At 50.1% G+C, this 13,188-nt stretch overlaps 1 protein-coding gene across 5 annotated transcripts in view; it reads right to left on the bottom strand.

Annotated features, from left to right (window-relative positions):
* The window catches only part of SULF2 (sulfatase 2), a 148,638-nt gene that overhangs the window by 116,729 nt on the left and 18,721 nt on the right, over positions 1 to 13,188 (bottom strand). For all 5 annotated transcript variants that reach the window (XM_036825484.1, XM_036825481.1, XM_036825482.1 and 2 more), the window contains exon 2: positions 1,030 to 1,305. In XM_036825484.1, the coding sequence (XP_036681379.1) occupies positions 1,030 to 1,204 (175 nt within the window). In that variant the 5' untranslated portion in view covers positions 1,205 to 1,305. The remainder of the gene's footprint in view (positions 1 to 1,029; positions 1,306 to 13,188) is intronic.

Raw genomic sequence — 13,188 nt, 5'->3', positions numbered from 1 at the left:
TGTAAATGAAGACGCCCAGCTGGGTGGAGGAGCCCAGGGCCTTGCTTAGCAGGGAGGGGGAGGAGTCCAGGATGGTTTACACAGTGAAGCGAGGATACGGCTCAGGTAGGAGGCTGTGTGGGCGATAAAGGGAGTGTGCCCTTTTCCTGCTTGCCGTCCGTGTAAATGAACTACATCTTGGCAAGGGCCCCTGTCCTCACCCGCTCTACCTGGAGCCCACAGCGCTAAGAGGGGAAGCAGCTCAGGACGAGAGGCGGCTGCCCTCACCCTCCTGAAGCACCAAATCTGTGAATTAAGTCGGGTCACTAGCAATAGGGCCCACCTGCCCTGTCCCTAGATGCCACCAAGGAAGGCTGAGCCCACCCAAACCTGTTAAGATTGGTGGAGCAGGGGTACGTACATACATACATACACACACACACACACACACACACACACACACACACACACACAACGCACACACATGCCCCAGGCTGGTTTCTTCTTTCTGTTCAGCGTCAGCTCAAATATCACCTCCTCTGAGGAGCCCTCCCTGATAACTAATCCAAAGTAGCTCTGACCATCCCTCCCCCTCATCCAGCACCCTCTTCAGTTACCCCAGAGCATTTCTCCCTTCTTGAAATTATCTTCCATGTGAACTAGCAATGATTCTGATTATCTGTCTCCCTCATTCCATGAGAGTAGAGACTGTGCCTGCCTGACTCATTACTGAAGTTCCAGGCCCTAGAATATTGCCTGGAATGTAGTAGGTTCTCGATAGAAATTGGACAGAAATAATGAATTGGTCTTAACATCTCTTCTCCTTAAGACTTTGGAGGAATCTAGGAATGGTTCCGCATTAGAAAAAGGTTGGAGACCCCTAACCTCGAGGACCCAGCTGTGCATTCACGCGTGTGGGACCACCCCAGGACTTGGTTCAATCGATTGGACATGAACTCTGCAGGGTCTACCCGAGCATCCTGCATCAGGATCCTGAGACCCAGCGTGGCGAGCTTGGTAGATACCGCCTGCCAGCGGCCAGGGTCTTACCGAGCTCCACATCCTGGTCGTCCGTCAGCACCAGGATGATGTTGGGACGGATGTTTCTGCGGTCCCTCTGAAACCTGCCTTTCAGGCGGTGGTGGGACAGGAACGCCACACTTCCATCCAGGAGAGAGAAGACAGTGGCAGAGAGCAAGCAAAGCAGGACACCGGGGGGTGCCATTTTACGTTTCCGCTGATCCCTTGCTTCTGGCAGGATGCAGGAGTCTGGAGTTGTGTTTTGTGGATTTGTTTCTTTTCTCTCCTCCCTCTCTACTCACGGATCTAAAGTAAGAGGAAAAGAATCAGGTCAATCTTTTTGTAAAGGCTGCCCAACTGCTCAGGCTTGCATAATGATTTCTACGATGGCTTCTGTCAGTGACAGTGAGAGTTTCTTTGATCAGGGACAGCTACAGCAGAACAAAAACCCAATTTGGCTGAAGTTACAAGAAAAGTATTTGCAACTGGCTCAGAGAATAGACTGGCAGGAAAGCCTTCGGAGACCACTTCTGCAGACAGAATTCCTCTCTTGGACCCAGCGATCCTCTGGATGTGTTTGTTGGTGGCAGCCCAAGTCCCAAGTCAGGTAGTCAGCCTGCCTCTGAACCATCCAACCAATGCAAGACAAATCGCCTCCCAGCGAAAGGAAAGGAAAAAGCCCAATCTGGAGGAGCAGACACTTCTGGTCATCTGTTCTCTGCCAGCACCATGGAGGATGCAGAGCTGAGTGGACGGAGCCCCAGCTCTCCGGTAGTGTGCGATTCGGGGACGGGTCTGGACGACTCTGTGTTTCAGTCCTGGCTCCGTCACTCACCAGCTGGGTCTCCCCATCAATAAGCCAGCGAGGAACCTCAGTTTCCCCATGAATAAAATGGGGATACATGACTCTTGTAAGAACTCACTCCAACGGGGATGTTCGCAAAGGTCCCCCCGCCAACAGATCCTGTAACTGGGCAAGTTACTCATATTGGTTTTACGTTGCAATATAAACAAAATGACAACAGAGAAAACTGAGAGCCAAAAAGCTGAGGGAGAAGAATTGTCACATTTGACTGCAACCTTGGTCACCCCCTTGACCCCGGGTCAGATGGGGTCGCAAGCAAAGGTAGGGGAGGGGAGGCGGGCCAGCTAATCTTGGCTCAGGCGGGTCTCAGGTCTCGCTCTACTCTTTGCTCTCTGCGGTCATTTTTCTACTTCCTGAGGAAATGAGCCTTCAAGTCCTGTCCAGATATAGACTTTTGGTCTCATTTATCTAAAAGGAAAGAAAGAGCAGCAAGCAAGCAGACGTGTTGGGAGGAAACCAAGGTCGTCGGAGTCGGGCTGAGTCACTGTTCCCGTGACCTTGAACGACTCCCTTTGCCCCTGCTGTCATGGGGAACCCCACCCCACCCCAAGCCACAGCTCAGGGGACTCATCATGGACCCCAGGTTCCGCACAGGGGGATGTGCTGCCTGTATCGTCTCTCCCAGGGACAGCACCAGCCGCCTAAGGGGTCTCCCACTTCCTCCCCTGCCCCCACCCTCCATGCCCCCCGGGGGCAGCCAGCAGGATCGTTCTAAAATTCAAATCCAAACATACAACTCACAGGGCCTGGACTAGGTGAGACCAGGGAGGTGCTCAGGGCACAGGTTTGAAGGGGCACCCACTCCAGGTGGACAGGCGCAAGGCACTCAGCTCACCTGAGTCCCAGACCTGTCATTCACCTGCTCAGACCCTCCCCTGACTTCTCATGGCTTGGGGTACAAGATGCAGACTCCCCACCAAGCCCTACGGGGCGGGTGTGATCCGACCCCTGCCCACCTCTCCCCGGTCCTCTCAATTGCTCTCAGGCCCGTGGCTTCTTTCTGTCACTTAGACAAGTCAAGCTTGTTCCTGCCCCAAGGCCTTTGCACTTACTCTTCCTTAAACCTGAAAGAATGTTTCCCCAGATTCTGTTTGATGGGCTCCTTCTCCTCTACCAGGTCTTGGCACAAATGTCACCTCCTTGGAGAGGCCTGCCCTAACTGCCCTATCTGAGGTGGTGCCCCCGCCCCAGGCACTCTCTGTATTTTATAACCTGTTTTATTTCCCTCATAGTCCCTACTACACCTGCAATTATCTTATTTATTGCCCAGTTCTTCCCATGGGAGGGTCAGCTCCACGAGGGCAGAGGCTGGCTTTGTGTTGCTCACAGCTCTGTCCCCAGCACCTAGTACCATGCCTGGCACAGAAGAGTGCCAAATAAATATTCAGATAAATAAAGGAATGGAGATTTTGGTGAGGTTCTCTGTGTTCTACAGAGGGAGGGAAGGCTGAGAATAGAGAGCAAGCTCCACACAGGGCTTCCCACCCCAGGGGCCTCTGAAAGGACATCTGTGCAGAGAGATGAGATGAAGGCCACATTATCGGGGAGCTGACCTGGGAACTGTGAGTTTCATGGGACTGGCGGACAAGCATCGACTTCCACCTCCATCTCCTCATCTGCTAAAGCCCACATCTCGCAATAGCCAGGGTGGCTGCAGTGACATGTGTTGGGGCAGCTGCTTTGTGCCCATGTTATATGATACTTAATTCATGGACTTTAAAGTTACTTGCTGGGTGTCCCTGGGCAAGTAACTTAACCCTTCTATGCCTCAGTTTCCCCACCTATAAAATGGGCGTGAAGGATTAAATGAGTTAAGGCAGAATGCTGAGTCCAGAGCCTGGCACATGGTGTGTACTGACTGGAACACATCATTCACAGTGAAAACCATCATTAGATTATTATCAGCACCACTGCAGCTGGGTCCAGCATCAGGCACTCTGCAGCCTCTCCCTCAGTCTCCCCAACAACCCTTTCACACAGGTACTACTATTATCCCCACTTAAAAACTGAGAACAGGGCTTCCCTGGTGGTGCAGTGGTTAAGAATCTGCCTGCCAATGCAGGGGACACGGGTTCAAGCCCTGGCCCGGGAAGATCCCACATGCCATGGAGCAACTAAGCCCGTGCGCCGCAACTACTGAGCCTGCGAGCCACAACTACTGAGCCTGCGAGCCACAACTACTGAGCCTGTGTGCCACAACTACTGAAGCCCTTGCGCCTAGAGCCTGTGCTCTGCGACAAGAGAAGCCACCACAATGAGAAGCCTGCGCACAGCAACGAAGAGTAGTCCCCGCTCACCGCAACTAGAGAAAGCCCACGCGCAGCAACGAAGACCCAATGCAGCCAAAAATAAAAGCAAACAAATAAATTAATTAAAAAAACAAAACAAAACTGAGAACAACTGAGGCATAATCACTGTCCTACGGTCACCTGGAGAGAAAACAGCAGGGACAGGGTTTGACCTCTGTTCTCCCTGACAGCTTGGTGAGGGCCTCTCACCACTGAACTCATGTTTCCCAGCTTCTCATATTCAGGGGCCATAGCCCCAATTTCTGCCGGCTCTGCACAACCTTTCCGCTATCATTTGGTTCACATGCTCCTTTAAATAGCCTCATTTAAAAATAAAGACATAAACACATGGTTTTGAAAAAGACGACTTAATATCCAAGAATAAATGGAAAAGCAGCGTCCCTTTCCTGTAGAACTAATCACACAAATAAAGTCAAACAGAGCAGAAACTGTGTTACTCCGTCCGTCTAACAGCTTCTAGTTCACATTTAAGACTCTAAGCTGAGCTCTGGGCTGGCAGCTCTCATACTTGCACAGTCTCTCTGTTTAAGGGAAATTAGCAGGTGTTGAAAGGCAACGAAGCACGTTAGCCCGATCCAGAGACTTTCTGCTGGAGGTAATGGGAGGCTTGAGAGGGTTGAAAAGGAGACATGCCCTAGACTCTAATGGGTCCCTGAATTATCCCAGATCATGGGAGGGGGGGATCCTTGAATCATGTTGTTTATCAGTCCATGTCTCCCTACCTTGGGAAACACACTGGGATGCTTTGTGCTTTGCAATTGAAACCGTGAGCTTGACTGACACTCCAGCCAGCCCATTCATAAAACAAACTTCCCAATCGAAAAACAGGCAGAAGACCTAAATAGACATTTCTCTAAAGAAGACATACAGATGGCCAATAGGCACATGAAAAGCTGCTCCACATCACTAATTATTAGAGAAATGCAAATCAAAACTACAATGAGGTATCACCTCACACTGGTCAGAATGGCCATCATCAAAATTTGACAAATAATAAATGCTGGAGAGGGTGTGGAGAAAAGAGAATCCTCCTACACTGTTGGTGGGAATGTAAATTGGTGAACAGTATGGAGTTTCCTTAAAAAACCAAAAATAGAGCTACCATATGACCCAGCAATCCCACTCCTGGGCATATATCTGGAAAAGATGAAAAGTCTAATTCAAAAAGATACATGCACCCCAATGTTCACTGCAGCACTATTTACAATAGCCAAGCCATGGAAACAACCTAAATGTCCATCAACAGATGAATGGATAAAGAAGATGTGGGATATATATACAATGGAGTACTATTCAGCTATAAAAAGGAATGAAACATTGCCATTTGCAGCAACATGGATGGACCTAGAGATTATCATACTAAGTGAAATAAGTCAGAAAGAGAAAGGCAAATATCATATGCTAGCACATGTGGAACCTAAAAAACTGATACAAATGAACTCATTTACAAAACAGAAATAGACTCACAGACAGAAAACTTATGGTTACCCAAGGGAAAAGGGGAGGGGCGAGGGATAAATTAGGAGTATAGAATTAACGGATACACATCACTATATATAAAGTAGATAAACAATAAGGATTTACTGTATAGTACAGGGAACTATATTCAGTATCTTGTAATAACCTATAATGGAAAAGAATCCGAAGCTGTACACCTGAAACTAACACCATATTGTAAACCAACTACAGTTAAATAAAAAAAGATACACGTTCATGTTCCTTCAGATAGACATCGAGTGATAAAATAATAGCAAATTTCCGACGGATGCCCTACAAACAGCAACTCTCTTATACCAGAAATAGTAACAGCAAATGCTTATTGAGGGCCTGCAACGCTCCAGTTCCTGCTCTAAGCATTTTATGTATTGATATATCAACTTGTCTAATCTGCATATCCACCTATCGATAGTATACCCATTTTATGGATGAGGAAGCTGAGCCACAGAGAATTAAAAGCACTTTCCCATGATCACATGGGCAAATAAGGGGCAGAGACTGGGTTCAAACCCATTCTGGCTTGAGTCAGCTGCTCAACCAGAACCTCCTGGAAGCAGATCTCCAGGTAAGTTCCTGAGTCTCCCAACCTCAGTTTCCTCATTTGCCTCTGAAACAGTAGGAGGCCAGGTGCCCTTGGAGGGCCTTTTTGGCTCTGGGCCTGTGATGCAGAGGTACAGGGGGGCCGGGCCAGATGGTGGGTGGAGCTGGGGGATATGGTCGACTGGACTCTTCCTGGCACCCATGTTGGTCTTCTTAGCAATGCTCCCCCCTCCATTCCCAGGCAGCTGTAACCCTTCAGCCAGGATGCCGCTCCTCTGGATGGAAGTCAAATCTCCATGACCAGAGACTGGAGAATAATAGGAGCTAATTAGTTCATCAGCTCAAGTCATCAGTAGGTCGATTTTTGATGAATTCCCCCAGCTCCCACTTTCCCTGGACTTGTGCCAGCCCCTCTCTGTATGCTGGAGAAATCAATTAAAAATGACACAAGGGATTCTGCCTCCATTTTCCTCCTTCTTAGCAAAGATTCAAAGTGGCTGAACCGCGAGAGTATCTGGTGAATCTGTGCAGCGCTAGCTGAGCGATGCTCTGTTCATCCCGCGGACACCACCACTTATTCCCACCAGCTTGATGAAAGGTCCATCCCGCTCCTCTCTTCGTCCTGTGTCTTTCTCACAGACCTTGGCAAAGCCCTCCCAGCCCAGGAAGACATCACTGGAAACGCCTAGTATCCTGAGCATTCAGAAACATCACTCCTGCTTCTGGATTTATCTGACCTGCAGAGAGGAGTGGGTCTCAGGCGGACTGTGCACCACAGCTTTGGGGAAATGCCTGGGACCTCACCCAGGTCTGTCCAGAGAGATCCAGATGGCTATTTTCCTCTGAGGAGCCCCAAATCCAACAAGAGTAGCTGAGAGGAGTTTGGGAGTGATCAGGCAGCCCAGGGAGAGGGAGTGGGAGAGGAAGAAGTGGTCAGAACAAGGCATTGATCAGGCGGGAGAAGTTCCCTGGGAGGTGAGAAGAAAGGAAATTGTGGGGTGTGAAGATGCCCTGTGCTGGGGCCAGAGCCCCTGCACCAGACCTGTGGACCTTCCTAGGTGGTCTAGAGAGCCAGACCACTTATGTCTTCCTTCATTTACTTTACAAATATGTATTTAGGGCCTACTATGTCACAGGGTTAGGTAATAGGATAATCCTGCCTGGATTATAACAGCCTCGTAATTGATTTCCCTGCTTCTACCTTCACCTCCTTCTATCAAGCAGGCAGAAGGATCCTGTTAAAACAAGAGTCTGTTTTCCTCTACTGAAAAGTCCTGAAGAGCTCCCACCTAATGCCAAATAAAAACCTCCAAACCCTCCAAAGGACCTACAAGACCCTACGCAGTCTGCCCATCCCTTCCTGACCTCATCACCTTCCACTTTCCCCCTGGCCCACTTGGCTCTGGCCACACGGTGTCTGTGCTGCTCCTTGCACATGCCAGGCATGTCCCCACCCCAGGGCCTTTGCACGTGCTGTTCCCTCTGCCTGGAGCCTTCATCCAGATCTCTTCACGGCCCTTTCCTCACCTCCTTCAGGTCTTTGCTCAGATTTCGCCTTTGCAGGTTAAAACGGAAATCTCTTTCCTCCCCAGTAGCACCTACCACCTCTGACAGCTAGATGTTTTACCTGTTTCTTTGTCGGTCTCCCCCACTAGAAAGTCAGTTCATAATCTGAGGGTATGGATTTTTGTCACCTTTGTTCACATCTGTATCCTAACACCTAAAACGGTGCTTCGGACATAGCAGACATTGAAAACACTACTGACTTGGCAAAGAATTTTCTCCCTCCTGGTAACAGTACTCGTACTCCAACCCTGCTTGGGGGCACTGACAACTCCTTTTTTTCTGCTTACGTGCAGTGTGAATGCAGGACAGAAGATGTGACCCAAGTGTAGCCAATCAGCACATCGCATCTCTCTAGCTCCAGTGATTGGCCCAGAGACAGACATGTGACCCAAGCCTGGCCAATGAGAGAGAAGTAAGAAACAGTTGGGTGGGTACTGGGAAGGGGTAAGCCCAGCCCAGCTACCAATTGGCCCCTGAGAGAGGATGTTCCTGACACTGGACTGAAACAAGTTCCACCTTGTAGCCAGTTACAGGCTCAAACAAGCGCCCTTTGTTGCTGAAGCTAATCTGAATTGGGGTTGTCATTTGCAACAGGAAATGCCCAGACCAACACGGTAAATACCCTACAAGAACAATGAAGAAATAACTAAAATTTATATGATGTGCTTATCACGGACCCTGGGCACTTTTCTAAATTCTAAGCAGTTTTCCTGTGTCAACTCAGGTCACCCTTACAACAACATTATGAGTTAGGATGCTCCATTTGCCGGTGAGGAAGCTGAGGCATGGGGAGGTTCGAGAATTTCCCCAGGGTTGCGCTGCTTGGGTGCTGAATATCGTCGCTTGGATGGACCACATCAATGGGCTCTGTGCTCTCTGGCTCCTGGCTGGATTTGGCTCAGGGAGACACTGCCCAGGGAAGGCAGTATGGGAAGAGAGAGAGGCCTGGGTACTTTCCAGGCGCCTTCTCTGCCCAGTTGCTAGGAACTGACCATATCCCTCTATTGCTCTACTGAAGGCCACAGCTCCTGTGGGTGGCCCTTGCCAGGTTCCAGCAAATGCTCCCCACTGTTCCCAGCCCTAGAGATCTGTACTATTCATTTTCTTACACTCTGCTCATATCTCTGTTGGAGGCGCCATCTGTTTCCTGCAGGGCCCCTATACTGATACAGCAAGCAGATAGCATGCCCGAGATTTGCACCCAGATATTCTGATCCCACGAGTCCTCTCTTGACTCCCATGCCTACTTGGAAACTGAGAAATGATACAAGAGGCTGAGGTTAAGCGTGTGGTACGCACAGGAAGCAAAAGGGGGGGGGGAACTGCTGGTCTGCGGGCATTCAGGGAGGGCTGCGTGGAGGAGTCCTTACAGAGAAAAGTTTGAGAAGCCTAAGAGGAACAAAGTTCTGAAAAATCCACAGGATTTGGGTAGGCTCTGAAGAAGGCGTGGAGGACAGGGTGCCTCAGGCAGGGGAAATAGCTTTAGCAAGTAGCAGGCAGAGTGGAGGAGTGGAAATGTGTGGTCCCGAGCCTCACAAGCCTAGAAGCTGTCTAGACAGAGGATGACACATGCACATCTGTTAAACCTTACACTCCCTTGGTATCTCCTCTTCTTCCTGGCCAACAGGTTTTGCCAGCCTCTCTCCTCCTCTCCAGGGCTGTCAAAGAAAGGACAGGAGCTCCTGGAACCTACAGTCCACAGACCCTCCCTGTCTCCGCTACCCAAGTCCAAGGGCATCAGGTGGCTCTCTGTGCCTGTTCCTGGAATTTCAGCTGGAGGCAGAGGACCAAGCCAGCAGGACAGGGGACAAGAGAGGGGTCCTTAGGGGTTGGAGAGAAAGGTCAGGTTTCAAGACAAGGGCTCAGGATCTGGAAAGGAAATTAGGGCATAAAGAGAAGAACGTAAGAATCTAGTTGCCTGCCTAACTATTCACGTGACAAGAAATTCTTGAAGGCTTGCTATGTGCCAGGCTTAGTTCTTGGCACTGTAGATAAAACAGTGAAAAAAAAAGTACCTGCCCTCATGGAGCTGACATTCTAAAGAGTCAACATATAAGAAGCTGGAGTTGAAAGACTCCCGCTAAAGGTGAGAAGAGTCAGAAAACAGGATTGGAAGTAATGGTAAACCACGAGCGAACTCTTAGAATGGGGTCATGGATTATAGTTAGAGCTCAGAGAAAGCTTAGAAAAGATACATCTGAAGTCTTGGGAAGCTGAGTATCACAATGCTTTGCATGTCAAGTGCGCGACCATATAATTCACACACTCAAATATCTGAGCAGATGCTATGTACCAGGTACTGTATCATGATCAGTGGGGGGGAAAAAAAAAGCAGACAAGTCCCTGTTCTCACGGAGATGACAAAGAGAGTGAAGAAAGGCACGCAGATAGACTGCTAAGTGCTGGGGGGAAATGCAGCAGGGAACAGGCTGGAGAAGGGGTGGAGATGGGAACTAGAGACAGAATGCCTGGGTTCGAGTCTCGGCTCCACTACTTACTAGCTTGTGGGCAAGTAATTTAACCTCTTTTGGCCTCAGTGTCTTTATCTGCGAAGTGGGGCCAATAATAGCACTTACAGAGTTACGAGGATGAAGTGGCTTAATGTCTGTGAAGTCCTTAGAACAGAGCTGTATACAGTAAGTGCCTGATAAATGTTGCTTAGTGTTATTTGTTGAGTTTGGGCCACCCTCCTTTCTGTAACAGCACTCAGTTTTCCTTTGGGGATCCTCTTCTCCCAGTTATTGGTCCATAAAGTTCAAATTAGGCCCTAGCTTCAGAGCTCCAAGACTGGGCCACGGCATCTAGACCTGAGCCAATCAGAGCCTTCCAATCCCCCTGCCTCAGTGACTGGCCAATCAGAGTAATTCAGGCACTTTGGTCCAACTAGGAAGAGGCGCCTCCTCTTTCCAGCTGGCTAACTCGGTCCATGTCAGTCCACCATGAGGATGAGGGAAGACTCTGACCTCATTTTGCCTCATACGGAGTTGGAATGAAGCCAACACACAGAAGAGAACAGAGCTTTGAGATGGAACATTCTTGGGTTTTTGCCAACATTCGAGACCTGGATCCAGCTAAGCCTGAAGGAGGAAGATATACTTCTGGGTTCTTTGTTTCAGGACCCTGTAGATTCTTCCATGTCCTTCAACTGCTTTGAGATATTTTCTTTCAGGTCCCTTTCTCATACTTTGACTCTTTAAGGATATGAATCAAATTCTCTTTTTCTCTTAGATCACTTGGAGTTGCTTTCTCTGTCACTTGCGACCGAATGAGCCCAACTGGCAGAGCAAGCTGGGGGCAGAGTGTTGACCCAGGTGGCTTCCCAGACACCGTCTGCCTCCATCTATAGAGAGATCTGATGACACGGCTGCTAACCCTTGGCCTGGGCCCAACTCTGCCTTATCACAGGCAAACCTTCCTCATCCGTATTTGCCAGCTGATAAGAGAAAGATGGTGCAGAAAGGGGGAAGAAATGTGGGCGTGGGAGTCCTGACTTCTGGTCCTGATTCGGCCTCAGTTTTCCTCACCTGCCAAGAAAAACAGACTGTTCCCTGGGCACGGCCTGGAACTCTGGGATGGGTGGAGTCTGACAGGTGGGGAGGGAGCCCTCCCTCGCCTCCCTCCCTGCGGCAGGCCTCCCTCTGTTATTCCTGGCCTCATCCAAGGTTTGTTCTCTTCAGAGCACTCATCACAACTTCTGATTCCTTGCTGCACTCTTCTGTTCGAGTTTGTATCTTGTAGGGGGTCATTTTCCCTGCTGGAAGCTCTGCACAGGTAGGCGCTGTCTCTTCCTCACTCCATAGCCCCAGCCCCTGGCACAGCCTGGGTGCTAATTCTTTGAGTTAGTCAGCAAATATTTACTGAGCACTTACTATGCACCAGGCCCTATTCTACGTGCTGCAGATTCAGAAACCAATACTCTGTCATGGAGCAGACACCAAAATAAATGACGGGCACATGAGGTGATGAGTCCTAAGGTGAGGAGCGGGAGGCTGGAAGTGCTGGTGGGGGGAGCTTGCATCCTTAAATAGGAGGGTGGCAAAGGCCTCTCTGAGAGATGACACTTGGGCAGAGCCCTCAGGGAGGTGAAGGAATGTGCCTTGTGGATATTCAGGGGAACAGTATTCCAGGCAGAGGGACAAGTGCAAATGTCCTGAGGTAGGAATGTGGCTGGGGTGTTTGAGGAACATGAAGTGGGCAAGTACGGCTGGAGTGGAGTTGAGTGGGAGTGGGACCTGGAATGTTCTAGCCCAGGAGTGCCGTGATTGGTTGTAGATTTTAACAGGATCCTTCTGGCTGTGTGTGGAGAACAGACTGTAGGCAGTGAGGTGGACACAACGGAGGCCAGTGAGATGACTGCCATGGACAGTGCCTGGACCAGGGTGGGGGCAGTGAAGGGGTGAGAAGGGAGATTCCGGATATTGTTGAATAAATGAATAACTTATTGAACAGAGGGAAGACTGGCACAGGCCAAGTGTTCCAATGACTATTTCTCTGTAACAGTTTACCCCCAAACTTAGCAGTGGAAATATTTTTTTTTTTTTTTTTTTTGTGCTCAGGGACTTGGGTTCAGGAATTCCACCGGGACACACAGGAATGGCTGGTCTCTGCTCTATCACGTCTGAGGCCACAGCTGAAAAGACTCAAGAGCCGGGGACTTGAATCCCCAGTCTGGCGGCTGTTGCTGGCAGTCAGCCGGGGCCTCAGGGGGGCCTTGCCATGTGGCCTGGGCTTCCTCACAGCATGGAGGCCTCAGGCTGGGGGCTGATTTCTCATGCAGCGGCTTAGGGGTCCAAAAGTGAGCATCCCAGCAATCAAAGGGGAGCTGCTTCCTCTTTTGTGAATAAACCTCATCTTTTCTGCTGTCCCCAGCATTAACCCCGCCATGCTATTGGTTACCAGCGATACACATGCCTGGCCAGATTCACGGACGGGACACCAGGGATGCCCCACCTCTAGACGGAGGGGTGAGAAGATCGCGCTGGAGATGAGCATGCGGGGTGTTATCTTGTGGCCCCTGGAAAACACAGGGGGGGCCCTGCCAAGTCATGGAGGCCTGGGCTCGGCAGCGGGTGAGAGCCTCTCGCCTGCACACGTCACCCCTTCTAGGAAGTGAAACTTGATCTGAGTCAGATTCCGTCCGTCTGTATCTGCCAAGCTTTGGAGTCTGTGCCCAGGCCCATCTCAAAGATCCCTGAGCCTCAGGAAGCCCTGGGGTGACCAGAAGCCTCCCCCATGCCCACTCCTCTTTCTTGAATGACCCAAAGGGGTTACATCAGTGGGGCCCGTGCTTAGGCGGATCTGAAGGGAGCAGACGAGGCAGAACGCAAGCTTGCCCTGGATGTGAAGGCACAGTGACAGCCTCTCTTCCCCGCTGCAGAGAACGGAGGCGCCCCAGTTACATCTGCATTGAAA

This window comes from Balaenoptera musculus, chromosome 15 (assembly GCF_009873245.2).
Source record: "Balaenoptera musculus isolate JJ_BM4_2016_0621 chromosome 15, mBalMus1.pri.v3, whole genome shotgun sequence".
In the NCBI taxonomy this organism is placed as follows: domain Eukaryota; kingdom Metazoa; phylum Chordata; class Mammalia; order Artiodactyla; family Balaenopteridae; genus Balaenoptera; species Balaenoptera musculus.
Note: the sequence above shows the minus strand (reverse complement) of the source record. Positions and strands in the feature narration are given on the sequence as shown.